This window comes from Ambystoma mexicanum, chromosome 5p (genome assembly GCF_040938575.1).
Source record: "Ambystoma mexicanum isolate Mex_15411 chromosome 5p, UKY_AmexF1_1, whole genome shotgun sequence".
NCBI lineage: Eukaryota > Metazoa > Chordata > Amphibia > Caudata > Ambystomatidae > Ambystoma > Ambystoma mexicanum.
In genome coordinates, this window is record NC_090930.1 from 724,023,610 (window position 1) to 724,050,523 (window position 26,914).

General features: G+C 48.4%; 1 protein-coding gene across 5 annotated transcripts in view; it reads right to left on the reverse strand.

Annotated features, from left to right (window-relative positions):
* Positions 1-26,914, reverse strand: part of AIFM1 (apoptosis inducing factor mitochondria associated 1) — a 909,880-nt gene that overhangs the window by 506,678 nt on the left and 376,288 nt on the right. For all 5 annotated transcript variants that reach the window (XM_069613095.1, XM_069613094.1, XM_069613093.1 and 2 more), the window contains one exon: positions 10,809-10,939. In XM_069613095.1, coding sequence (XP_069469196.1) covers positions 10,809-10,939 — 131 coding nt within the window. The remainder of the gene's footprint in view (positions 1-10,808; positions 10,940-26,914) is intronic.

Sequence of the window (26,914 nt, forward strand, 5' to 3'; positions counted from 1 at the left end):
TCTGCAGGCGTCAACGGCTCATCTAAATAGACCTGCACAAATGATCAGTTGTCTAAAATAAATAATGGATATCTAAATATGATTCGATTTGCTCCATCGTTGGAAGTGTCACCACCCAGAGATCTGCATCAACTACTAGGGGTGATGTTCTTGTTGAAGAAGCTCCGTCAGCTCCCTGAAACATAGTACTTGCGTTAATAAAGAAGGAAGTATAGCGGATGTAATCACGTCATTTGATCTCGCATGATTGATCTGTCAGTATCCATACCTCGAAATGCATAAGAACATCAAGGGACGCTGTAACTGCGGTGCACACTTCTGCAAGCTGTTGCGCCGACCCGTAACTGCATGCTCCCCCTTCCTCTTGGACTAATGCTCCATCGACTCCCTGAAACATAGGACTTTCATTAGTAATGAACACAATATTGAAAAAAGAAGACACATAGGAGGGCGACGACAGAAGGACATACCAATGGCTAAAAACGAAAGAAACATTGTGTGTAACAATCACGCTACAAGAATGCAAGAACTGATGATCTCCATCGATGGAACTGTCCGGAAACGTACCTCGAGCATCTGAGTGACATCTACGGTTGTCGTCAATGCGTTGGACTCCTCAGCATCTCCCTGAAAGACAGTACTTGCATTATTTTGGATAACAATAATTATAACTGAAAACAAAGACTAGAGGACGAGTACTGTGGTGTACCATTAGGTAAAATAATTACACGATCAATTAAAACTATTGATTTACATGCCTAAAACAAGTCAGTGTCAGAATAGCTAAGTAAGATTACCCGATAGGCGCTTGAAGTGGCTGATGACTGCAATAACGACACGGATGGAGAATCTTCAGCCTTCATATTGAGTGGATACATAAATGGGGAAATTATTGTTAGCTAATGCTACACACTACCGCAATGCCGAGAGATAAATACGTAAACTTGACTCACCAGTGGAGGGATGTGGACGAATAGAGTGGGAATAGCGGTTGAGAGCAATTTTCGCCTCGCTCGCGGTGTTTTCGTCCTTATTAGCAATGATGTGGAGTACATGTCTGGGCTAAAGTGCCTGCTGCAGATGCGGTATCGATCACCCCTCTTGTCCGCAAAGACTTCTAGGACTCTACTTTCTATCTCAGAGGCTGGATATCCGCAATATCGGACCCATTCTCTTATCTGATCTATTGTCTTAGGGAAAACATGCATTATAGTACCTTCAGATTTGTTATGGGTCTTCGAAGGGCAACCGCCAATGGAACAGGCAGGCATTATGGAAAGTTCTGAAAAGTAAAGATCAACAATTCTCTATGAATACCAATGTGTTAAAACATTAAATGACACATAAAAGGTTAAATGCAAGGTCCGTTTTGGTTCTTGGAACTATACACGTTATTCACATGCGGATAAGTATTTCAATAACTTTCAAAAAATAGAAAAAGTAATTTGACTAAACTCAGAACATGTGACTAGTTCCTTGCATGTACTGTCGTGAACGAAAAGAAAACATGGATGCAATTTGATGACTACTAGCAAATAGATATAAATTAAAAAATTGGACGCAAAATGATTATGGTACATGGACTTACCTTGACGAACAAACAGTTAGATGCAGGGATCAGAGTAGTTTCTTGTCGTAGAACAGGGAGCAGTTCACAGGTTGCAAACTGACGAGTTTGCTCAAAGTGGTCACGGAAGTTCACAGAGACGAAGAGCAGATAACCAGCACCTTCACGGGTTGACTAGCAAAGCGCAAAGAAGTTCTCATTAGAAATATGAAGTGGGTTATAAAGAATTCGAAACAGGGGTGTGTTTGTGAATGAATGACGTGTATATGTCGTGGCATTATGCGGTCTGCAGGGGGCCGTCCAGCGTGAGGGGGGATGCTTGGCAGGAGACACGGGGTCTGGAGGTAGACATGGGAACAACAACCCATGCTCTATAGACCACTTTGAAGTGTACATGGTCTTTGGCACCTCTTGGCCTTTATCGCTCCCTGACTGCTCCAGTTGCCAGCACAAGTACCCCGGTGCGAACTGCCTTTGATAGGGCGGGGGGTGGATTGGGGCGGTGGTCGTGCAGACAAGACACAGGAAGACTCGTGAATGGAGACACACTTATGTGGATTGCAGGGGGCCGTCCAGCGTGAGGGGGGATGCTTGGCAGGAGACACGGGGTCTGGAGGTAGACATGGGAACAACAACCCATGCTCTATAGACCACTTTGAAGTGTACATGGTCTTTGGCACCTCTTGGCCTTTATCGCTCCCTGACAGCTCCACTTGCCAGCACAAGTACCCCGGTGCGAACTGCCTTTGATAGGGCGGGGGGTGGATCGGGGCGGTGGTCGTGCAGACAAGACACAGGAAGACTCGTGAATGGAGACACACTTATGTGGATTGCAGGGGGCCGTCCAGCGTGAGGGGGGATGCTTGGCAGGAGACACGGGGTCTGGAGGTAGACATGGGAACAACAACCCATGCTCTGTAGACCACTTTGAAGTGTACATGGTCTTTGGCACCTCTTGGCCTTTATCGCTCCCTGACTGCTCCAGTTGCCAGCACAAGTACCCCGGTGCGAACTGCCTTTGATAGGGCGGGGGGTGGATTGGGGCGGTGGTCGTGCAGACAAGACACAGGAAGACTCGTGAATGGAGACACACTTATGTGGATTGCAGGGGGCCGTCCAGCGTGAGGGGGGATGCTTGGCAGGAGACACGGGGTCTGTAGGTAGACATGGGAACAACAACCCATGCTCTATAGACCACTTTGAAGTGTACATGGTCTTTGGCACCTCTTGGCCTTTATCGCTCCCTGACTGCTCCAGTTGCCAGCACAAGTACCCCGGTGCGAACTGCCTTTGATAGGGCGGGGGGTGGATCGGGGCGGTGGTCGTGCAGACAAGACACAGGAAGACTCGTGAATGGAGACACACTTATGTGGATTGCAGGGGGCCGTCCAGCGTGAGGGGGGATGCTTGGCAGGAGACACGGGGTCTGGAGGTAGACATGGGAACAACAACCCATGCTCTGTAGACCACTTTGAAGTGTACATGGTCTTTGGCACCTCTTGGCCTTTATCGCTCCCTGACTGCTCCAGTTGCCAGCACAAGTACCCCGGTGCGAACTGCCTTTGATAGGGCGGGGGGTGGATTGGGGCGGTGGTCGTGCAGACAAGACACAGGAAGACTCGTGAATGGAGACACACTTATGTGGATTGCAGGGGGCCGTCCAGCGTGAGGGGGGATGCTTGGCAGGAGACACGGGGTCTGTAGGTAGACATGGGAACAACAACCCATGCTCTATAGACCACTTTGAAGTGTACATGGTCTTTGGCACCTCTTGGCCTTTATCGCTCCCTGACAGCTCCACTTGCCAGCACAAGTACCCCGGTGCGAACTGCCTTTGATAGGGCGGGGGGTGGATCGGGGCGGTGGTCGTGCAGACAAGACCAGTTTGCCGCAGGGCCTCACCAAGGAGAGGCCATCTAACTGAATGTAAGAGGATGGCTGCAGGATCTACTACATGGAATGCAGGGGGGTGAGTTTATAAATACCTCACCCTCCCAGGAGAATATACACTAGATTCATTTAAAAAATCAAAACCACCATTGTTAAAATATATGTTGGGCTTTATTTTAGATTTTAATTAAACATAAATAATAAACATTACACATTGTAAAGTTGAGGTTGCAGCACATCGAGGGAAAATCCGCGGTATTGTCCACTGTCACTGGGGAAATGTTGTCTAATGGCAAGTACCGCACAGGCAGGTATTACTCTCCGAACGCGGTGTCCGAGCCTCCCGTGAAGCCACCAAGTGAAGCAACGATAGGCCACCAGCCTGTACCACCTGTGAAAAAAAAAGATGCAAACTGTATTAAACTGACCAAACTTTCTTATCAATGTCGATTCAGGTAACACATGTCATTTTTCTTAGAAAAAAATTATATCTAGAAAATGCACTATATGGAACAAATTTACATGCGTTCGAATGATATGTAAATGTAATTTAATATGTGGGAGACGACCATGAAATAGTGGTGGCATCACTGACATCACAAACAGAGTATACTTACTCGTTACTCGGATTACGCGGACGAACAGTGCCGCGAAGTTCGTGCATAAGCACCATCATCATCCTCAACACGGTCCGTGAGAGGCAGGCTTCCCTGAACTCTGGCAGCTCGGTGATGCATTGCGGACTTTGCTCGCCTTCCTGCAGACTTTGCTCGCTTTCCGAAATGTAGGCCAAGCACCCGGAATTTTCACGGCAGCAGCAGTTCTCCTCCTCAGTTGGCATTAGCTCGCACCGATTGCACGTGCACCAGGTGGAGACGCCGTCCATGCGACATGGTCCAGGCTCTTCATCCGTTGACTGGTCCTCCCAACTGCCGTCCGAATCCCCATCGTTTTCGCGTGCTTGACTTTCCAGTAGTTCTTCCTCGGTGTACTCGGGCTCGTACATATACGGCATTATTGTGGCCATTGTGCGGTAAAGATAGTAAAATAATTTACAGAGATGGTACAGGTGTTCACATGGGCTACAAGCGGCGAAGGTAGCTGACCAGAGCACTGAAACGAGTCACAGAATACTCAAAGTAACACAGAGAGAGGAATGGAATCGAAAATCTGCTGCTGTGTGTTGTGAAACGGTCTGTTTATACTTATTGGGGAAAGAGGCGTCCTGCCATTTCCATGGCAACACGTCAATAGCTGAGGCGCAGCGATTGTTGACACGAGACGTGCTTGAAATGGGCAGTACGCGTCTGCTGATGTCAGGCTCAGGGGCGGGGGATTTGATTTAGTGCCGCAAAGGCAGGTGAGCCAGGTCGATGCGGCGGAATGATAGGATTATCACAAAATGGAGGCTGATTTCGAGTGCGATAATGGGCGAAAAGTCGGGTAAGGTCCATAGGAAAGTTTCCTACGATCTACCGATTTATGCTTACAAACACATGGCCGACCCGTAGGGACAATAAAAAAAAATCCCGGAACTATCCTTTAACCACTGGTACTTTCCACCATGAAACCTTGTTGTGGGAAGTGGTGTAGGCTGAAAGCGCTGCCAGATGTACCTTTAGTGAGTTAAATACCAAGCCTGCGTCCAGCAGGTGAAGCATGTAAGTGACAATATTGGAAGGAGTGCAATCAACTGCGTTGATTTTTTTATTCTGGCACCAGATAACGAATCTCTTCCATTTGTCAAAGTAGCAGTGCCTCGTGTTAGGTTTCCTAGATTCCTTTAGGATGTCCATACACCTCTGTGGTAAATTAGATGTCCGAACTCTATGACCTCAGGAGCCATGCTGCCAGGTTCATTGAGTTGGGTTGAGGATGCACGGTTTGACTTTGGTGCTGGGACAGTAAATTGTACCAGCCCGGAAGTTTGATGGGTTCGCACACCGCCAATCTGCAGTGTGGGAACCACGGTTGTCTTGCCCACATGGGAGCAACTAGGACGAGCGTCATCGATTCTCTGTTCATCTTGTTGACCACCTTCCTGATTAGAGGAGTTGGTGGAAAAGAGTACGCAACATCCCTGACCAGTTCATCCACAGGGCGTTCCCCTGGGAGTCTGGTTGGGGGAACCTGGATGCAAATCCTGGGCATTGTCTGTTTTCGCTTGTGGCTAATAGGTCTATAGTGGGGAAACCCCACTGAGAGAAGACATCTTCGACTTCTCTGTGTAGACGCCATTCGTGTTCTTCTGGGAGGGGGTCTCTGCTCAGAGCATCCGCTAGGGAATTGAAATCCCCTGGAACATGTTGCGATGACAGGAAGATGTTCCATCTGAGTGCCCACATCCAGATTCTCTGGGCAAGCTTGGACAGATTTGGCGACGGAGTCCCTCCTTGCTTGTTCAGGTAGAACATGGCTGTAGTGCTGTCCGTCTGGATTTGCACTGACAGATTTAACAGGTAGGGCTCGAACGCTTCAAGTGCTCTGAATACTGCCAGAAGCTCGAACAGGTTGATGTGATCCTAGGCCACTGAGTGCGACCAGAGACCCTGAGCTGTGTGGTGGAGATGGTGAGCTCCCCACCCCGTCAGGCATGCATCGGTTGGGACTACCGCCTGTATCTCGGGATCGTAAAAGGGTTTCCCCTTGGACAGATTTTCTCTTGTCCACCAGTGAAGGTTTTGTACAAGTGTTGGCGAAACGACCACTAGATCGTCCCACTGACCACTTGCCTGAGACCACTGTTTCGCCAACCATTCCTGCATGGGACGCATGCGCAGGCGCGCATGGGGGACCAGGTAAATACATGACGCCATCATGCCCAGTAAACGCATTGCTTTGCGTACCGTTATTTGTTGACCAGACTGATAATGCGGAATTTGCAGTAGCATATTCCGAATTCTTTCTTCTGAAGGAAAGGTCAACCCCTCTTGGGTATCTAGGATTGCTCCTAGAAATTGTTTTGAGGTGCTTGGCACTAGGCTTGACTTTTTCTCGTTGATTGAGAAGCCTAACTCGTGAAGGAGGTCGATAGTCCTTTGAATGTTTGTCCTGCAAATTCCCGGGGGTTTCCCCCGTTATGAGCCAGTCGTCCAGATAAGGGTACACTGGGATCGCCTCCCTGCGAGGTGTGCAGCCGCCAGTACCTTGGTGAATACCCTTGGTGCTGAAGCTATCCCGAAGGGCAGTACCTTGAATTGGTAGTGTCGACTGTCCACCTTGAAGCGCAAATACTTTCTGTGCGGTGGGAACATGGAAATATGAACATAAGCATCTTTCATATCCAAGGTTGCCATGTAATCCCCTTTTTTAGGAGGGGGATTACCTCTTGTAGCGTGGTCATACGAAATTTTTGGGGCTTGACATACTTGTTGGCAGGCCGTAAGTCCAATGCTGGGCGCATTGTCAAATCTTTCTTTGGCACAAGGAAGTACGTTGAATAAATACCCTTGTTTACCTGGTGTCCCGGGACGAGTTCTATCGCGTCCTTTTCTAGCAGAATGGCGATCTCCTCGAGGAGAATCTTCCGATGTTCTAAAGAGTGTACTCTTTGTCGTGGAGGATGGTTCCGGGGACGCTGCAGTAGTTCTATACAATATCCTGTGGATACTGTTGACAGCACCCATCTGTCTGATGTGATCCCTTCCCAAGCCTGGGTGAAGTTGGAAATGCGTCCCCCTACTGGGGTTGCGTGAGAAGGGACCCTGAACTGAGCGTCACTGCTTTGGTGGAGGCGTGCCGCCTCCCTTGTTGGGGCTGCCTCTGCCTTTACCACGACCTCTCCTATTACCCCTGCCGTAACCCTGGGTAGACTGTTGGTTGTTGTTCCACTGTGTACCCTGCCCCTAGGAATAGGTAGATCCTCTCTGGGAATTTTGGCCGCGTGGGCGACGAAAATTACTATTCCCTCTCTGGTTAGGGGGTTTATTGGTTAACTGGCCAAGGGACTTGAGTGTTTCGTATTCGTCCTTGGCATTCTTCAGTGCGTCTTCGACCGCCTTACCAAACAGATCGGTCTCCACCGGTTTGTCCAACAATGATGCCTGGGTTTCTGCCTTAAAACCAGACTGCAGTAACCACGCATGTCTTTTGATAACAGTGCCTTCTGCTATCAATCTGCCTGCGTTGTCCGCGGCGTCGAAGGTTGCTTTTAAAATGCAACCGGACACGGCTCTACCCTCTGTGGAAATCCGAGCTAACTGGCCCTTTAAAGGTTCAGGAGCAGAGGCTATGAGTGCCGCGACTTCTTCCCACTGATGGCAGTTGTAGCTGGCCAACAGGGTGGTGGAGTTAGCAATCCTTGCTTGACAGGCGGACGTTGAGGCTACTTTCCTGCCGAAACCGTATAGTTTTTTGCTCTCCTTGTCGGGAGGAGCTTCGGACGATGACAAGGGTGTTCCAGCCCTCTTACGAGTGTTGGTGACAACTAGGGAGTCTGGCTTCAGATGTCCTCTTATATAGAGAGGGTCAGACTGGGCCGCCCTGAAAAGTTTTTCAACCCTGGGATTGACTGCTCTGATGAGGTTCGGGTTCACCAGGGACGGATCTATTCTCCGCTGAATGGACTTAAGGATAGGGATGGTCTGGGCCACAGGCCTCCTTTCTCCCACTAACTCCTCTGCGAAGTCCCTTTCCTCCTGGACACCGTGGGTGTCAATGTGGAAGTGTTCTGCTGCGCGTGCGAGAACCTCGTTTAGGAGGGGTGGTTATCGACCGGGGAGTCGGTAACCGGGGCTTCGTTCTCTACCGGGGAATCTACTCTGTATGTTTCCGGGTCCTCCTCTTCCTGGTCCTCATCATCCCCATAGTAGCCCGTCCCGGTTTGCTCTTCTATCATACCAAATTCTTGGTCCTCACAAAAGGAAGCCTCTCCTTCATACAGTGAGTATGGTCTTGCGTATGGTTGTACCTCGAAGGGTTCTGACCTCATCAGAGTTTCAAACCGGGGCTTCTTACTCGGGGGGATACGATCAGTAGAGCCTGAGGGTGTCGCCCCCTGTGGATCATACGAGAGGAAATGTTCTGGATTTTTATCATACAAATCTGCCAAAGAAGACATTCTTGACATGACCCTATGTCTTCACTGGACCATTTTTTGGAACTGGGGATGACTCTCTCAGCAAGTCTATGGAATTTATCTTGAGTAGCTTTGCTGGTTTTAGACATATCAGCAGACCTGGCTTTGTCTGTCTGTTATGGGGGGGTGGTGTGTTTCACAGGTGTGGAAGAGTGCAAAGGTTGTTTCTTCTGCTGTTTTCCCCCCTCCCCGTGAGTGGAAAAATGTTTTCCCTGTCCTTTAGTGGCTCCGGAGGTTTTCGACGCCTGGCGTCGAGGATCGGGGGTGGTGTCCCTGTCCTTCGAGCGTGGGGCCTCGCTGGTTTTAACTGCGGGCTCCGACACCTGGGGCGCGGCCTGGGGGTGGAAGTCGTCTTCTGACGATCGAACTTCTGTTAGCCTAGGGAGCGAGGCACTCTTGGCAAGAGTGGATGATTGCCTGGAGTCATGCAGCGATCTTGATCGAGAGCGCCCAGAGGACACCGAATCGGACCGTTCTGTTTGTGCCTCTTTCCGAGAACTCGACGTAGAGTCTCGGTTGGACTTAGTGTGTTTAGTGTGTGTAGTATGTGAAGCGCTTGTGTCGCCGGGGGTCTTCCCCATAGCCGCCCTGCCGGACGACCTTCCGAGGTCGGGGACCTGCGCTCGGCTGTCTTTCGATGCCGTAATGCCCTCGCCGTCCGAAAGTACGGCGTCGCTGCCGTCACTGAAGGCGCCTTCCGCTGCCATGGCCGCCTGCCTGGCGTGGTGGGCCCAACGCTTCGTCGAACGGTCCTTAAGTGTCTTAGGTTTAAACCTAATACACGCTCTGCAGTTCGCTTCGGGGTGGTCCCTCGGCAAGCAGAGATTGCACGTGGCGTGCCTGTCAACCCAAGGGTATTTGCGATTGCACTTAGGGCAGAATTGAAAAGGGATACCCTCCATACGCACCTTGAGGCAGCGGGCTGTTAAGTGTAGGAAATGTATAAGGTGTACCTATATACCAAGAGTGTAGAGTATGTACCACCCCCACTCTTCCTACTTGCAGGGCCGAGGCCAGAGGCCTTCCAAGGCCCGGGCCGAGGCCAGCGGCCTTCCGAGGCCCAAATCCGTCGTGCAGCAGCCGACGGTCGATTTCTTCTCCAGCTGGAGTTGAGTGTCGAAGTTCGACGTTGGGGTGGGGAAGGATGTCAATAGATTATTATTTTAAATTTTTTAGCAAAAGTATGGCTAAGGCCAGGGGACTCCGCAAAATGCTTCCGACCAGTATGGCGGAAAAAAACAATCTGAGGATCCTAGACGCGTGAGGGATCTTGGGTACAGTGGACGTCATACTAGGGATAGTATTACTGGCACGCCCTGTGTCGACGCCCATTTTCAAGTTTCGAAAAACAAACTGCAATACTCCGCAGCTTCCACTAGATGTCGGCCTATGCACAGCATGTGATCTAAGCAGATTCCACAAGCCTCAGAAATATATGTGTATATATATATGCTGCAGATTCTTTGTACCCCATCTACAGCCCTCACCCCCCTTCCTAGGATACACCTGCATGCTATGTCATTGCTACAAATAATCACAGGTGGTACAGTTTTTATATTACCCAAGGTATAGTTTTATAAAGTCCTTTGGGGTGGGCTTTAGAGAAACTGTCTTATCAATCCTCTTATGAAGAATACACATCCCAAGCTCTACTTTAAAACCATTCCAAAGAAGTGGATTGGCTGGGTCAGTGCTGGAACAGATTTGCTCAAATTCGTATGTAGACCACATTCTTTAAGAAGGCACATTGTGTTGAAATCAGGGGTACACATTTCAAGTTTCAAGCTACTATTCAGGCATAAAAGTCAGTTTCCCCCTCAATTCTGCACGCGCACACACACACAGCACCCCATTTCTTACTCATGAAATGTAAAGTATTACTAGCTAGTGGTGAGTGCACAATTTGAGCCTGGACATTTTTCAAAGCTCTCCGTTAAGTGTTTGCCTTGATCCGCCAAATTTATTTAGATATGGGTACACATTTATGGGGTTGACTTTCTTGTACCGCAATCTTCCAGCAACAAGTCAACTACACTTACTAACGGAAAAAGCAAGGACAGATCTATTTTCTGGTACATGTATTGAGTTATTTAATTCATCAATGTTCATGTAAACTGAACCATTTCCATATTCTGGCAACACGTATTTCCAAGACATGTTTTGGTCATTTAGATCACCACAAGGTGACGCACTTAAGAATGTATTCACTGTACTCATGTGAGTAACACAAAGATAGTCAAATTTACAATTTGTGAGGGGGGGGCCTGGACTTACCTTCGTTCTTTGCCATTCCACTGCTTGAACCGTAGGGTTTCTACAATATTTGGATCCTCAGAAAACCACAGCTCCTTAGAGAGAGGCGGGCGCATGTATGGGGGATCATCTTCCTCTGATATGATCAACACCTTTAAAGAATAAAAAAAACAGCAGTCTTTACAAAGTAATTATTTGCAGAGGGGATGGGGAGGGAGAAGAAAGGTAATCAGTAATGCTCAGTAATCCATCCCAAGTACTCCTGTTTGAAGCAACGGGATAGGTGCTTGAACCTTCCATTCAAATGATATGAAATTAAAAAACAAAATCCAAACTTAAAACTGCATCAGATTTTGAATGGCTAAGTGGCCGAGTATTGGGGTTCAAGGGTACTTGCTCAACAAAACTAACTTTAAAGGGAAAAGATTGGATGTTGGCAAGGGGAATGAGAAAGGCTGCAGGTGTTGCGACAGAGTAAAAAGGGGAAAGGAACATGATGTTTAATACATGTAGCCTTTCTCCTACCCGTTTTTATTGAAAACAATAAAACCTACAAAACAGTACAAACTGTTGATAGCAAAATAAATGCAGTCATCAGTTATGAACAATAGTAAATTAAAGTGTGAACGATTTGAAAACATGTGAATTAACAGGAATCTGTCCAATTTCTCCATTCCTCACCCCAAAAAGCTACCAAGTAACAGCTGGCAGGATAAAACACCTTTGCTACACATTATCCCCTTTTTCAATCTTGATGCCATTAAATGGCATCCTGTCTACAACCAATCCCGATGAAAATCCATCCCTAACGTATTCAGAGAGGGCAAAACAAACATAGCACTGGGTTTCTACTGAATTAGACAGATACATTATGCACAAACAAGTGTAACAATTGTCCTCCTGCTTTTATAAAATGAAAAACATATCACTCTTTGCTATCTTTGCCATTCACACTCCCCAGTTAATCTCCACATTCAGTAGCCAATAAAAGTACCTTCACCCCGTTCCTGGATCCAAGAGATACTATTTTCACTTGCAATATGTTTCATAGTAGGGTTTGAGAAATAAATCCAAATTTGGTAAAACATCTATCCCCAGATCATCTCTGTTCTTGGAAGACCTCCAAGTGACCTATGAAGGGACCACAATAGAGGAATGAGGCCCGTGGGGGTCAGGTGATGCCCCAGAGATGTGATACGACCCCATGGCTGGAGCCCATCCCTAGATCACTTCTATTCCTTTCTCCGGGCCTTCATCTAGTGCTTGGCAGCCACCTCTGCGTGTCAAACGCTATGGTGTTAGGAGATATTTTCCTATTGCTTTCCCTCCATAGACTTCTGAAGGACCCCAACTTTTTGCTGTTTTAAATCGGTCGTGACTTTAGTATGAAAAGCCTGTTTGCTTTACCTTGCTTAGCTCATCTGTTTTGGGGGCAGTGCAATTTCATTTTGGTGGTCATCGCTATTGGGACAGTTTTTCTGAAGTCCAACTAAGGGTTTAGTAAAACCATACAACTGAGACGGTACAAAACTAAACTCTTAGTATAAGGCTGTACCACCTGAGTATTTGGTAGTGTAGACGGAGCAGCCAGGCATATTTTAGGAGGGAGAGAGAGCTATAGGAAAGTACAATGAACTTGTAGCATACACATGGTTAAAAAGAAACACTTGCACACAGAAGTATTATACAAAAATAAAGGTTTATTATAAATACAAATGGGCCAAGGTAAATCTTGGTTGGTAAGTACTTTGTCAGAGTCATAAATGCAATTTAAAAACACAATGCCGAAAGTACACAGACCAAAGCATAGACCTTGTTCAGAGCTAACAGTATTTTTAGACAAGTCAAACTTAATCGTACACATTTAGAATAGAACACACCTATTCAGGGGGGAGTAAAACCCCAGGTTACTGTCAGATTACTTACAGTAATTCAAGGGTAGTAGACCCGGTCATATAGTACCACTAACATAAGAAATCACATTGTAAACCAACCTTGTCAACAGGATACATTTCTGAATAGTTGAACACAAATTCATGGAACAGTATAAACCTACAACTACATTCAGGATAAACCTCAGTTCCATTAGTTGAGTAAGACCTAATGATGTAATAAACTATGATGGTTGCAATTCAGATCAGTGGAACACAGACTAAGGTATGCAATAACTCTTTACACTGTTTTAGGATGGCACAAGGTAGACCAAGGTTAGCAAAACCTACAGTACACTTATTAAGAATGGCACACAGCTATTCAAGGTAGGTAAATCCCAGGGCAGACATTCTAGAAAGGCTATCAGCAGGTCAGGGGAAGCAAGAAAGACACCCCAAGAGGGATTCCAGCAACGGGCCAGGGCGAACTGGATGAGAGAGGACTGCCCATCACATGAATCGCCCCTAAGGCTTCACAGGAATCACAAGAGGCTTAAGGGAAGTAATACCCCAGCCAAAACAGTACCTCAGCACAGTAAAAGAGTGCACAGCTAGAAGTCGTCAGGATCTGCAGCCAAAAACCCAGTCTATGAATTCCTTGTGAAGACTAAAGACAGGACACTGGAAGGGAATTTGCAGAGGGATAAACGGGGAAGGCTCCAGGCAAGGGATTGTTCATCGCTGGTCGTGGTTCTGCGATTTTGGCACCCTTTCCTGGAGCCAGGAGAAGACTGAATATCGTCAGTCAAATTCTCATTGCTAATCTGGTCCAGCACTCTGGTGAGGGGACTTCAAGTACTCAAATCAATTCTCTGGAGGTCCAGCAGGATGCCTCCAAAGTTTCAGCAAGATCTGGAATTAGTGCACCCGGTGATGTTTCGAGGTCCCACGGTATTGGTGTAATGGAGCCTGGCAAGGTCGCAGCACGCCATGGGACAGCTCAAAATGGAGGTGATCTGAAGTCTAGTGGATCTCATGAGGCTCTGGGTCAGGGCTGTCGTTCTCGGGACCGCCCCACCCGCCCCCAGGTCGCTTGGAAGGAATGTTAACAGCATGCTCTGGTAACACAGCAGGCTATCCAGTCGCTGGAAATCGCAGCTGGCTTTTCTACATCTCCCTCTTCGGATTTGGCTCCACTGGTCAACTACCTCTTCAGCTTCCAGGATCAGACCTTTATACAGGAACCCAGCCCATCAAACAGGCGTGCAACATTCAAACCTAAGGGGATGGCAGTCCTTTCAGAACTAAGCTCCCAGTTGGAACTGGATCCCAGCAGGCAGGCTGGAAGACAAAGGGCTGCAGAGTTTTGGACCCCTCCGTCGCTTCCTACCATCCCAGACACTCTGGATCCTGGGAGGGCTTACCCAAGGTCTTCCACCGAAGACAAAACCTGCACAAAGGAATTTCCCACCCTGGAGAGTAGGGAAAGGACAAAGAAAGGACAAGAAACCGAAAAAAGAAGACAGGAGCCATTTTGGTAAAATGGGCACCCACTGGTGCCTTTACCTCAGCTGTGCAAACAGCCTGCAAGTAAGGTGCACTGAATTAGTAAAATGATTTACTGCCACCAGCCCTTTAGGTTAAGCTTGTCTCTGCAATAGACATTTTACAATGATGGTCAGAAAGGGGATACACTGCATCTCCCCAGCACTCCATTTAAGGTGGGGCGTGCTGGATTCACCAAAATAAAGTGGAGAGGATAAAATATCCTTTCCATCCTTGGGAGTAGTAGTTCTCTGTAGTAAACGGGGCGATGCAGAGGACACCCCCGCAGCACCAGTTTCTTTTTTTTTTTTCAATGCTACCACCAAAGGTTGGAACTTTTGGTGTTCGAAACCTTTGGTGGTAGCATTTTTAGAACTTTTGGTCATTGTGACCATTTTTTACGGTAAAATCGTCATATACCGTTCTTACAAGGTAAGCTAGAGAAAATTAAAAAGCAGAGACAAAAGGGCAACCGAGCAACAATAAGAGGTATATGCCAAAAAGTTATCTAAGAGGATAAAATCAAAAATACACTATGCAGTCTTAAAAATGACACCCATAAAAAAAAAAAAGAGTAAAAAAAAAAAATGTCTCCCACTCACTGAGGTATAAGAACAAATTATCCACCAGTCCAACTAAATGTTCTGTGGGGTCTCACAAGTGAGAAAGCTATAGCACTAAAAATGAAAATCTTACCTTACAATCACTGTCTCCCACCTGCATAGTGTCCCAAGTGTCCTCCAAGGTAGTCAGCAACGTGGTAGTCCTTTCTTCATCATGCCAGGGTCGTACAGCTGTCCAAGACCAGGAAACCATCCCTCCAGAGTGAGGAACTACCAACTAGCCAGACTACATCCCAAAGCCTAAGTGCCCTCAGCACCAACAATCCCTGGACCACCTCAGATGAACCCAAGACACAAATTAAGTGGGCCTAGTAGATTCAGAAGCCTCAGAAGTTGTTTGACAAAATCTGAGAACAGGGTGTGAGTTAACATACCTCTACCACTATAGAGTATGATGGGTGCAATGTCCTAACCCTATCTCTCCCTTGCCTGGTCACGATTGAAGGAGTTCTGGCTAAGGATCCACCCTCCCACTCCCCAGGGTGCCCCTAAAGTGGTGGGATTGAGAGAGGACATCCAAAGAACTTTGCTCACTTTGTTCCTCACTACGAGACACTAAGACCTACAAGTTGGCTTTTCCAACACTTGTTCAGCCTGCTTAAACAAAACACCAAGGGTTAACTTTTGGAACCCATGACTCTTGGGACACTAGGCCCCATCTCCTTTAGAAGGGAAGGACCTTTTTTTTACATGGCATAGTGTTTTTCTCTGAGTTAGTTACCTGTTCTCAAACTGGTTTATTACTTACCTTTGCCCTTCTTCACCTAATTTACTATATTACAGTGTTCTAGAAGTCTAATCAAATTGTGTCAAAAGCAAAGTGTTGATGTCTATAGCCAGAGTACCGCAAGGTGAATGTACATATGTTAAAAGTGCACGTTTAGGGATTCACCCCAAAATATTGGGGAAAAGACTGAATGCACAATTAGTGTTCATTCGGCATGGTACAAAAAGGTTGAATCCCACGATACCGAACAAGGGGAGCAGAGATTGCGGGTATCCCCCACTCCCGTCGTTCGGTATTATGGGCTGCAGAGTGTCCCCTGCATACATTAGATGCCCAGCGGGGGACAAACAACCGAAATACGAAAATCTTGATGAAATGCAAACAAACTGGATTTGCAATCTTGTAATTTGAGCTTTTTGTATTCTTTTTTAACGTAGAGCCTAAGTTTAGCAGTTCACTTTCCTGTGATTTTCATTGCTAAGCATTTAAGGCTCAATAAATAACTATTTTTAAACATTTTGCCCAACTTGAAATGAATTATTAAGAGTGTTCTGTGTGTGTGCTTAACTGAACCCTTAGCCACCCCACACTCACAGTCTAAGTTTAAGCCTGCTCAGTCATAGTACCTTAGAGTTTGGCTAGTCATTAATGTCTTTTGCTGTTCATCAAAATGGGTGACCTCTTACTCTGTACACAGGGTGGATTCTGAAAATCAAACTTAATTGATGCTTAAGGATGGGATAAGATAATTGTACTCAGTGAAGGCTTTGTTATGCAGAACTGTTAGCTTTAGTAGTTTTTGGTCTGTGAAGTGGTTATAACTGCTATTAACATGGAAACCCACAATATTAAAACCCTGTCCATGCGCAAGGAGATATTCTAAAAAAGTTGTGTTCAGAAAAGGGTATATCTACCTCTGGGACAAAAGCTGAATTGGTGGCAAAGTGCAGGGTGTAGGAAGTGTGTGTGACATCCCAAAAAGTTATCTACTTACTGGACTGAAGTGTATTTTTGAAGTATATTTTATTGTTGCATATTACCCCCTTTTAAAGAAGGCTTATTTTAAAACTGACTGTTAAATTAATAAATAATTATTTTAAATCAAGAAACCTCGAGTATAAGTGTTATTTGAATACATGTATGTCACTGTGAATTTATGTTACAACCCTACAGCTCACATTGACCCCTCTTGAGATAAGCCTGGCTGCTCAGTCACTCTACCAACTTGTGTAGTACAGGCCTACACCAAAGGTTGGTTTACCTATTTCCAAGAGGACAAGCTGGTGTAGTCTCCCACAGGGTTACTACAAACAATCTTGCCTAACAGGGGAGCACCATGGCTGTGGCATCAGTGAACGTTGGGTGCTACCCATCCTCACAGGGGCGCCAATGAATGAGTCAGCCACGGCAGTGAACGTTATGCAGCACCCCCGCCTGGTAACAGAATTGTGAGGAGCCAGGAATGAGACTCAAACACAAGGGGTTCATAGTTTTGGTCAAAGATGTATTAAAATAAAAGTGGGTGGGGAAATGCCCCTGCCCCTGCACTACAGGCGTTTCCCTACCTAAAATCAAAACTAGGGTTCTGTCGATGTCAGAATGTCCAAAGGCAAACCGTCGAAGTCCAAAGTACTATTCAGGCCTTCACACATAATAAACTCTACGGTGAAAAAAACAATGTCTTTGGCCTCGAGTGGTTTATGAATATTCAAAAGAAGAATTCATAACTCCACCACAAAGTTCCAGAAGGGCAGTGTTCCTTATTCCAGAGAGAGGCTCCCTTCCCCTGGATTTCTCTTCCCGCTGTTGTATGTTCAAAGATATCAGTTCCTCGAATTCCTCTTAATTCAAAATGCAACTGTTCCACAAAAACAATTTGGCGCTTTTTGTTGGGATACTTGGTGTACTCTCCTACCAGGTTTACACTCCTTGGTTTCATACAGCCTTTGGCAGATCCGGATATATCCATCTCAGGCTCATTTTAGCTGATGTACTTGCACATTATTCAGTCTCTTGCCAGGACTTTCCCCATGTACACGCCATTGCCTTGTATACCATCCTGCCAGAGCCTTCTTTAAATGCACACACTTTGAAGTTTCTACTCTGCCTGGTATTCTCCTTCCAGGGCTTTTCCTGTGTGTCTTCTGGACACACTTCGACAAAGTAAACCCAAGAGATCATTAAGATTCAAACACAATGCCTACCTGGTACACTATCCTGTCAGGGCTTTTCTTTAATGCATATTGTATACACTTACAGAACTTCATGTTTCTTGCTTCTTGTTTGCTTTCCCTTTTAATAAAAAAGGTTCAGTATTTCCTTCACTTTCAAGTATTTCGTTTGTTTCTTTGACATTTATTTGCCTTTGGCATATTTTCCTGTACGCCTGGTGTCCCTCCTTCCCCTCTCAGGGACTCCCCAGCTCTTGCTAGCATTCTTTCCACTTCTTACGGGCAGCAGGTGGCAGTCTTTCTGCTTCTCTTCTCGGCTCATACACTCCTTTCGATTCCTGCTGAGCTCTTCTGCATTCCGTTTGGCTTCGGCCAAGGAAACGGCCAGGAACCCTATGGTGGCTTCTGGAGTGCTCGCATTAGGTCTCCAGGACAACCTCTGCAGCCTCACGGTCTCCCGGTCATTCGTGTCCGAAGCAGCTCTCTTTCCAGCAGTGCCTTCCAGTCAGCTATTGCTGCGATTTAAATCTCCCGGCTACAGGCTTGTGCTCAAGGCAACTATACCACAGCCTGTACTCTTGGTCTTTTCCACTGCATTACTCGGTCCATTTTCCTCGTCCCGGTATTCTTGCAGTTATGGTAATGGAAGTCCATTTTATATGTAGAATCTGTTTGAGTGATCTCAGAAGTCCTTGAAGGCAAGTTAGCTCTTAACTTGTAGCCAGAGTCCGAGAAGACATTCTTATGATTTTTAGAGCAAATCTTGATGGTTCACACACAGATTTTGTCAGGTGGTTTACAGTACCCTTCCTATGTGGATGAGTGGAGATGACAACATGCCATTATGGCATTGGGTATGGAAGGGGAATAACATGCCTTGTCCGATGGTGCCTTACTACTCCCCTGTAGGTTGTCTCCCCCATGTGATGCTCCATCATATAGCCACCCCCAGGGTCAGGATCAGGTAGCGGCTGCAGTCCCTTGCCCACATGGGGAGAGGTCACAGCTGGGAAAGGAGCGATGACACCATCAGATTCTTCACATGGTGTAGCCTCATAACGAAAGTTCCAGGCCCCGGCAGTTCTGATTAAGATCTTCAGAGGAAAACTTATTCAAGCAGTCAGTAGTTTGTGAAGAAAGCTCAAGGCTCAAGAGGATCCTTACTGTTCACACACAGGCTGCAAAGCTTGCACAGAGGAGTTGAGGTCAACCCTGACTTGAAAACAGCTCTTCCCAAACTAGGAAGCATCGAAAATAGCAAAAAGTAATTTTCACCCCAATCCCCACAGTACCTTAAAGATGAAGAAGAAATTGTAGGTGGCTTCCAGCTAGGTGCAACGTTGCAGTCCACCAACTGCTGCTCCTTGGTCATGGTGACTAAAGGGGGGGAGGTGGGGTCAGCCTTTGGCAGGCTACTGCGGCAGCACTGGGGAGAAGGGGTTGGCAGAAATGGAATCAGCTCACTTGTGGTTTTGGTAATTCTTCTCAGCACCAAGAAAAAACGAATGCCGCTGATTTGATTCTGAGGGGACCTTTAGTGAAGAACTCCTGCCTCTGGAGGTCCACACGGATGCATGCAAAGTTTCAGCCGGATTAGATCTTCAGAAGACGATTCACTCGATCATGGTCCAGGTACACCAGGTATTGGTGTTCTGGGCCCGGGAAAGTCGCAGGGGATGGCCCAAAATGGGGCTAGTTGGTCCCACCAGCCTAAGGAAGGAAGTCAGCTTTAGTGAGTCTTCCCTATCGATTTGAAAATAGAGTCTGCACAGCTGCAGGGCTTGACCAGTGCTTCTGCGGTCCTGGAAGATGCTGCTGGCGTCTCTGCTTGTCTTTTGCTTCAGATTCCTTGCTCCAGTGGTCAACTGCATGTAGTCCAAATATCCTCGCCTTATATCCTGGTACCCATCCATTCACTCTCACAGATCTACTCGGTCACCTGGTGGGAGCCGTCCAGTTAGAACTGGTTTTAGTCAGGCACACCTACTGACAAAGTACAGTGAGGTTTCAGGCTCCTCCCTCACTTCCTGCCTTGCCAGACACTGGAGCCTGGGCTGGCTTCAGGGCCGATGCTCGCCAAAGGCAAAACTCACAAATGACTCAAATCTACTCTAATGGATAGAAGACAAGCCCAGAAGGAACTGAAACCAACAATGGTGAAAAAAAGACAACAGGGGCCATTTTGGGAAAATGGTCACCCAGGGGTGCTGTACTACAGCTGAGAAATCAGCCTGCTAGTAACCCGCACAAAGAGGTAGTAAAAAGAAACCACTGCCCACAGCCATTTCAGTTATTCAGTGTAACAAAAAGGAGTGGCAGATGGAGTTACAATTTAACCCCCCAGCACCCCACATAAGGTGGTGTGTGATGGACCCACAAAGAGAAGGGTAAGATTAACATTATCTTACTACTCTTGATAACCGTAGTTCTCACAAGAGAATGTATTTAAATATTGATGAGAAGTCCAAGGGACTCCTCAGTGACACTACACAGAGATTGCTGTGTCACTAAGTAAAAAGCTGATGCCTGCATTCACATATGGAGGTTACAAAACTCCATAAAACAGAATAAAAATCCCAGTTAGAGAAAAAGAAGGAGTGGCAAAAAGTTCCACTCACTCAGGAGTTTAACATTTTAAAAGTCCAGAGTCCAGCAAAAGTGCTTGGGGTCTCAGGTTAAACTGAATTCGCACAGAAACTGAGAATTCTCCCCAACACTCGGCCCGCCTCCCCCAGACTAAGGGACAGGAGGATTTAATACACTCCTGGATGAATCTCTTTTTCTAGTCGATCATAATTGCTGGATAGATCAGCATTCTGATGATTAGATCCTGACCTATGCTCAATGGTTAAGTCAAAATCTTTGAGGCTGATAAACCATCTGAGCAGTTTAGGATTTTCCCCCTTCATTTGCATTAACCATCTCAAGGGTTGGTGGTCTATTTGAATAAGGAAAGTAGAATCCTACAAGTATGGCCTAAACTTCTTCAAACACCATACAATGGCAAAACATTCTCGCTCTGTGGTTGCCCACCTTGTTTCTCGGTCCTTCAGTTTCCTACGGATGACGCAAATAGGGTGTTTCCTGCCTTGCACATCCAGCTGACTCAAGACTGCCCTTATTCCTATGTTAGATGCATCTGTTTGAAGAATAAAGGTTTGGGTTTAATCAGGAGCTTTTAGTACTGGAGCTTTGCATAGGGCATTTTTCAGCCCTTCAAATCGCCCTGGCACACTTCATTCCATCTTACTTCTTTCTTTGGATATTTGGGTGAAGAGGGGACACTTAGTGGCGACGCTATGGACCCAGAGTTCTCTATTAAGTTACTGTAGTACCTTGGGAGACCTAGGAAGTCCCTCACTTGGGTTAGAGAAGTAGGGGTGGCCCAGTCCTATACAGTTTCTACTTTACTAGACAGGGGCCTAATCTCACCTCCTCCTACCTCATGTCCAAGGTAGACCACCTTACTCTGACCAATTTGACATTTGCTTGCCTTTATGGGCACACAGACATGTTCAATGGCCTGCAACACATATCCAAGGTGAAGATATTCTTCCCAAGTGGGGCTGAACACTGCAATGTCATCCGAATAGGCCATGCACAAGTCCTCTAACCCATTCAGAACATTATTAACCATCCATTGGAATTTTGCAGGTGTATTCCTTAGTTCAAAGGGTGTGACCTTGAATTGTTACAAGCCTCCAGGGGTAGAGAATGCAGTTTTCTCCTCGTCCACCCACCCCCCGACTCAACGGCAATGTCCCTGGCACTGCATCAGGGGATGCGGCTCACTTCAAAGGCTGTCCTTGACCATGAGACATCAGTTGCAATTCCAATCACGGACATGTGCAGGTAAACCCACGTTGGCTAACCTTTATATTTTCTTTCACTCTCCAAAATTGGCCTTCCAGAAAAATCATACTATGAAGAGAACTGAAGAATCATACTCTATTGCCAATATTGAATTGTGTTTGGGGCCATAACGCATTGTGTCCCAGGATCCGCAATTGTTACATCTTCCTCTGACATTTCCAAGATGGCAACATGCTTTTTATGCATCAGAGTGCTCTGCCTGCCCCCAGACCCTGTGACAGGCCAAGCTTTTTGCAGCTGGGCCAATCCGGGCCGCCGGCAAGTGAAGAACGGCCCCTTCCAAAGGCCCACTCCTAAGGCCCCTGTCAGGCCCTGACAGGGCTTGGCTGGCCATCCCCGGCTCTTCTACAGGCAAAGAATGCACCATGCTGCTAGAAAGTTTAGAACACAAATTTAGCATGCCCAATCAAATTGCGGAATAAAGGACTGCCTTGCCAAAGGCCAGATCCTGTCCTTGGATGGAATCGAGGGAGTAGTGACGTACAAAAGTATGTACAGAAGCCCAGGTGGCTGCATCACAGATGTTACGAATAAGAACACCCCTCTGTAGGGCAGTAGATGCAGCCATACCCCTGGTAGAATTGGCCCGCAAGCCAGTCGGTGGGTCCTTACCCGCCAAGCGGCAACACTCTGAGATAGCCAAAATAATCCAACGAGACAAAGTCTGTTTTGTCACAGCTTGTCCCAAACGCTTTCCAGCGTAACCAATGAAGAGTTGATCGTCCACTCTGACCCGGGACATGCGTGAAATATAAAAGCTCAACGCTCTCCTAGGATCAAGCCTATAGAGCCTCGCCTCTTCCTTACCAGGATGCGGAGCAGGATACAATGCCGGAAGAACAACCTTCTGGCCCAAATGAAATTCCGAAACCACCTTCGGAAGAAAGGAAGGACGACCTCTAAGGACAACCCTGTCCTTATGAAACACAGTGAAGGGTGGCTTAACTGAAAGTGCCTGTAACTCACTCACTCTGCGAGCGGAAGTAACCACAACCAAAAACACAGTTTTAAGAGTTAACAGTCTCAAAGGGCAAGAATGCAAAGGCTCAAACGGAGCACCCATAAGAAACTTAAGAACAAGGTTCAAATCCCAACCGGGCACCAGAAAAGGTGACGGAGGGAACACATTAGTGAGCCCTTTCAAAAACTGAGAAATTAAAGGAATCTTAAAATAGGAACACTCTTCAGACGAGCGCTTAAATATGGACAGAGCCGCCAGGTAACCTTTAATGGTACCCACTTCCAAGCCCCTGTCGGCCAAAGAAAGCGAAAAAGACAGAACCATGGGAATGTCACATTCAAAAGGATCCACATTCTTAACTCTGCACCAGTCGCAGAATTTACGCCAACGGCACAGAGACTTTGTTGCCGGCCGTCTGGCCGAGAGCAACACCTCCAACACGTCTTCAGGGAGGTCCCAATCCTTATACCTTAACCTTTCAGAAGCCAAGCGTGAAGGTTGAGAGATCTGACCTCTGGATGGAGAACCTGACCCCCCTCCCGTGCGAGCAGATCGTCTCGGTAGGGAAGACGACGTGGAGGGCAGATGGACAAGTCGAGAAGGTCTGGGTACCAAGTCCTCCGGGCCCACGCCGGAGCAATGAGGATCATCCGGGAACCGAATCTCTGCAGTACTTGCGGGATGACGGGGGCTGGAGGAAACGCATACAGCAGTGGGAATGACCACTCCACCACAAACGTGTCTCCTAAGGCTCCTTTTGGAGGAAATTCCCGCGAGCAAAACCTTTCGCACTTCCGGTTGACACTGGAGGCGAAGAGATCCACTTGAGGGGTCCCCCAAAGGGCGAAGATCTCCAGGAGAATCTCCTGAGCCAGCTCCCACTCGTGAGAGATCGTGCTCTGCCTGCTCAGAGCGTCCGCCGTCTCGTTGTCGTCTCCGGCCAGATGAACAGCCGAGATCGAAACTTCCTGCTGGATGGCCCAGAACTCGAGCTGCATTGCCTCCCTGCACAGAGGAAGTGACCCTGCCCCCCCTTTTGTTGAGGTAGTGCATGGCCACTGTGTTGTCAGTTAGGATCAGGACACTCTTTCCTCGCACAGTCGGCAGAAAAGCCTTCAGGGCTAGCCTGACGGCCCTCAGCTCCAACAGACTGATATGGAGTCTGGACTCCGGAGACCAACGGCCGCTGACTGTCAACTCGTTGGCATGAGCTCCCCATCCCGTGAGGGATGCATCCGTCACGATCGTCACCTCCGGCCAGGGCAGCTAAAACAGAGCCCCCTTCATCAGATTGCCTTCGACGGCCCACCACAGAAGGTCCTGGACGACCGAGGGCGGCACCTGAACAGGATCAGACATCCTGCCGGAAGATTGCTACCACTGCATCTTGAGTGCCCACTGCAAAGATCTCATCCGCAGACAAGCCTCTGGCACCAGAAGAATGCAGGATGCCATGAGGCCGAGCAACCTCAAGAACTCGAACGCCGGGAGCGTCTAGGCAAGTTGAAACTTGTGCACCATCTGCTGAATGTGAAGAGCCCTCACTTGGGGGGGAAAACAGCCCCAGGGATGTGTCGAGCACTGCTCCGATGTACTGGAGCCGCTGTGTTGGCGTCAAATGGGAATTCTTTAATTTGAGGGAGAAGCCCAGCTTGTGAAGGGAGTGGCAGGTAACTGACAGATGATCCAGGACTTGCTCGGGAGAGCTCCCCCTGATCAACCAATCGTCCAGGTAGGGGTAGACGTGAATCGCCCCCCCCTTTCCTGAGATGCGCTGCCACCACCACCATGAGCTTGGTGAAAACCCTCGGGGCGGAGGTCAATCCAAACGGCATGACCCGAAACTGAAAGTGCGAGTCGCCAACCGCAAACCTCAGGTACTTCTTGTGCTTGGGATGGATCGGCACATGGAAGTAAGCGTCCTTGAGGTCGAGAGACACCAACCAGTCCTGAAGTTGAAGGGCCTGGAGGACGAGAGAGAGAGTAACCATCTTGAACTTGTCCTTCCTGAGGAGTTTGTTCAAACCGCGCAAGTCCATGATGGGTCTCAATCCCCCGTCTTTCGTCCATCCCTTGTTCCTCTCCGCTACAGGCACCAGTTCTATGGCGCCTTTCTCCAGCAGGGCTTGAATTTCCTGCGCAAGGAGCGGATCTGGACTCTTCAAAGAGGTTCCCAGGTGGATTGTCGTGAGGCGTCTGCCGAAAGGGAAGACAGTAGCCGTGGGTTATGATCTCCAGAACCCACACATCTGAAGTAATGGCACGCCACTCTACAAGATGCTGCGCCAGCCTTCCCCCAACCGGTGAAACATGGGACATGTCCTCATGACTGAGTGGTAGCGGCTGTGGCGTTGCCTGAGGGCAAAGAGGCAACTGCCCGAGCGGCCTTGGCACCTTGAGTACCCTGTTTTCCACCTCTGGTACTCCTACGGTGGCCTCTGACTGACAGCTCCTCTCGCTTTACTGAAGGACGAGTAATAACGAAAGGAACCTCCCCTCCATTGTTGTCCCCTAGGACGAAAAGGCAGAGGTTGTCGAACTGCAGCGCCCAACGACATCGCTGCAGCTTTGGAGGTCTGCAACCTCTCAAGGCTCTCGTCAGCCTTGCTGCCAAAAAGATGTCCACCATCAAAGGGCATGTTGAGGAGCCGGGACTGCACATCAGGAGCGAACCCAGACTTCCGCAACCACGCAAACCTGCGTATTACGGTGCTCGCCGCCATGGACCGGCTGACACAATCTGCCATGTCCAAACCCGACTGAACGGCCTCACACATGGCATCCTTGCCATCCTGGACCATAGCAAGGCAACCATCCCGTTCATCCCCTTCGGGAATATGGTCAGCCGCTAATGCAACACAGTTTCAAAGAGTGTGTGTGAAACGCAACAAAGCACACAGAGTTGGCTGCCTGTAAAATCATCCCCCCTGAAGAAAACAATCACTTTCTTCACCCAGCCATCAAACCGTTTGTCGTCCCTATCCAGAGGGATGGTAGGATACAACGCCTGCTTTGCCAGGGCCGTAGCCGCCTGCACCACCAAAATCTCTGGAATGGGGTGCCTGGACAAGTAGCAGGGGTCGCTACTGGGTGGACGGTATTTTCGCAACAAAGACTTGCCCACTGCCGGGAGACTCTCTGGAGCAGTCCAAGCCGCCGCCACCCTTGTCTGCAGAGCCATATGAAACGGCAGTACCGGGTCAGTGGAGGGACCAAGATCGAGGATGTCCGTGAGATCATCCTGAACAAACTCCCCTGGGGGAGCCGACCATCCCAAGTACTCGGTGACCCGAGACATAAGACGCTGGTACGAAGAATCAGCACGAGTGCCAGGCTCAGGCCTACAAAACTCCACCTCCGGAGAGGTGTCCAGTCCACTGGCATCATGCATTGACTGCCTCAGGTCATCAAATTGGCTATGGCCCGAGAGAAGCTCATCTGGCACCGTAACCGGAACCAAGCCCTCATCAGAGCCCTCATCACCCTCTGAAATGTACTCCAGGCGGTGAGAGGAAGACGCCTGGAGACCAAAGCTATGCCTGACCTTAGCCAGAGCCTTTCTAGGGGCTTCCCCCGTGCCACGGGGCACCTCCGACACCACCGCCTCGAAAGGCATCGAGGGCGCCGAACGAATCGGCGTCGACGTCAGCCGCAGCCCCGCCAGCATTGACGGCGTCGACACAGGCCTCTAAGCCAGAGCTCCGAGCGTGTACTTCGACGACCTAGATGCTGACAGCATCGACGACCCCCTCGGAGGCAGACCCCGTCGACGACCTCGGCGCCACAGGCGTCGACATCTTCCTCGAAGACTGCACAGGATCATGCGGTCTCGAGCGCGTCGAGGACCGGGACCTGGAACAGGCATGGCGAGAACGGTTACCCTTGTCCGAGCGGGACCTCTCCCGCGACCTGAGCCCGAAGGCCTGCAAGTGGTGTCTCTCGACCGATCACGACCGACCCCACTCGGAGACACGGACTGACCAGTGCCCTGCGATTCGAGAATCGCTAACATCTTCCCGAAGGAAGCCCATTCCTCTGGTGTCGCTTGCATGGTGGGATAAGCGACCCGCCGACGGGCGGAGTCCTCGGAAGAGGACGGGGAAGGCGACCGATGCCGGCGCTTCCGGGAATGCCTCGAAGAGGCAGAGGAGTGGCGAGACCGACTCCTGGAAGGAGACCCACTGGACCTCCGACAATGACGCGGAGAGTGGCCTCTCGAATCATCCGTCGAAAGCCCTGCAGACCTCGACTTCCGGGGCTTAGACTCCCTACCTACCGACAACAACTTCTTGCGCTCCCGCAAGGCCTTGGCCGTGAGCGACTGGCAGTCGACAGTCTTCCGTGTCATGGACCTCC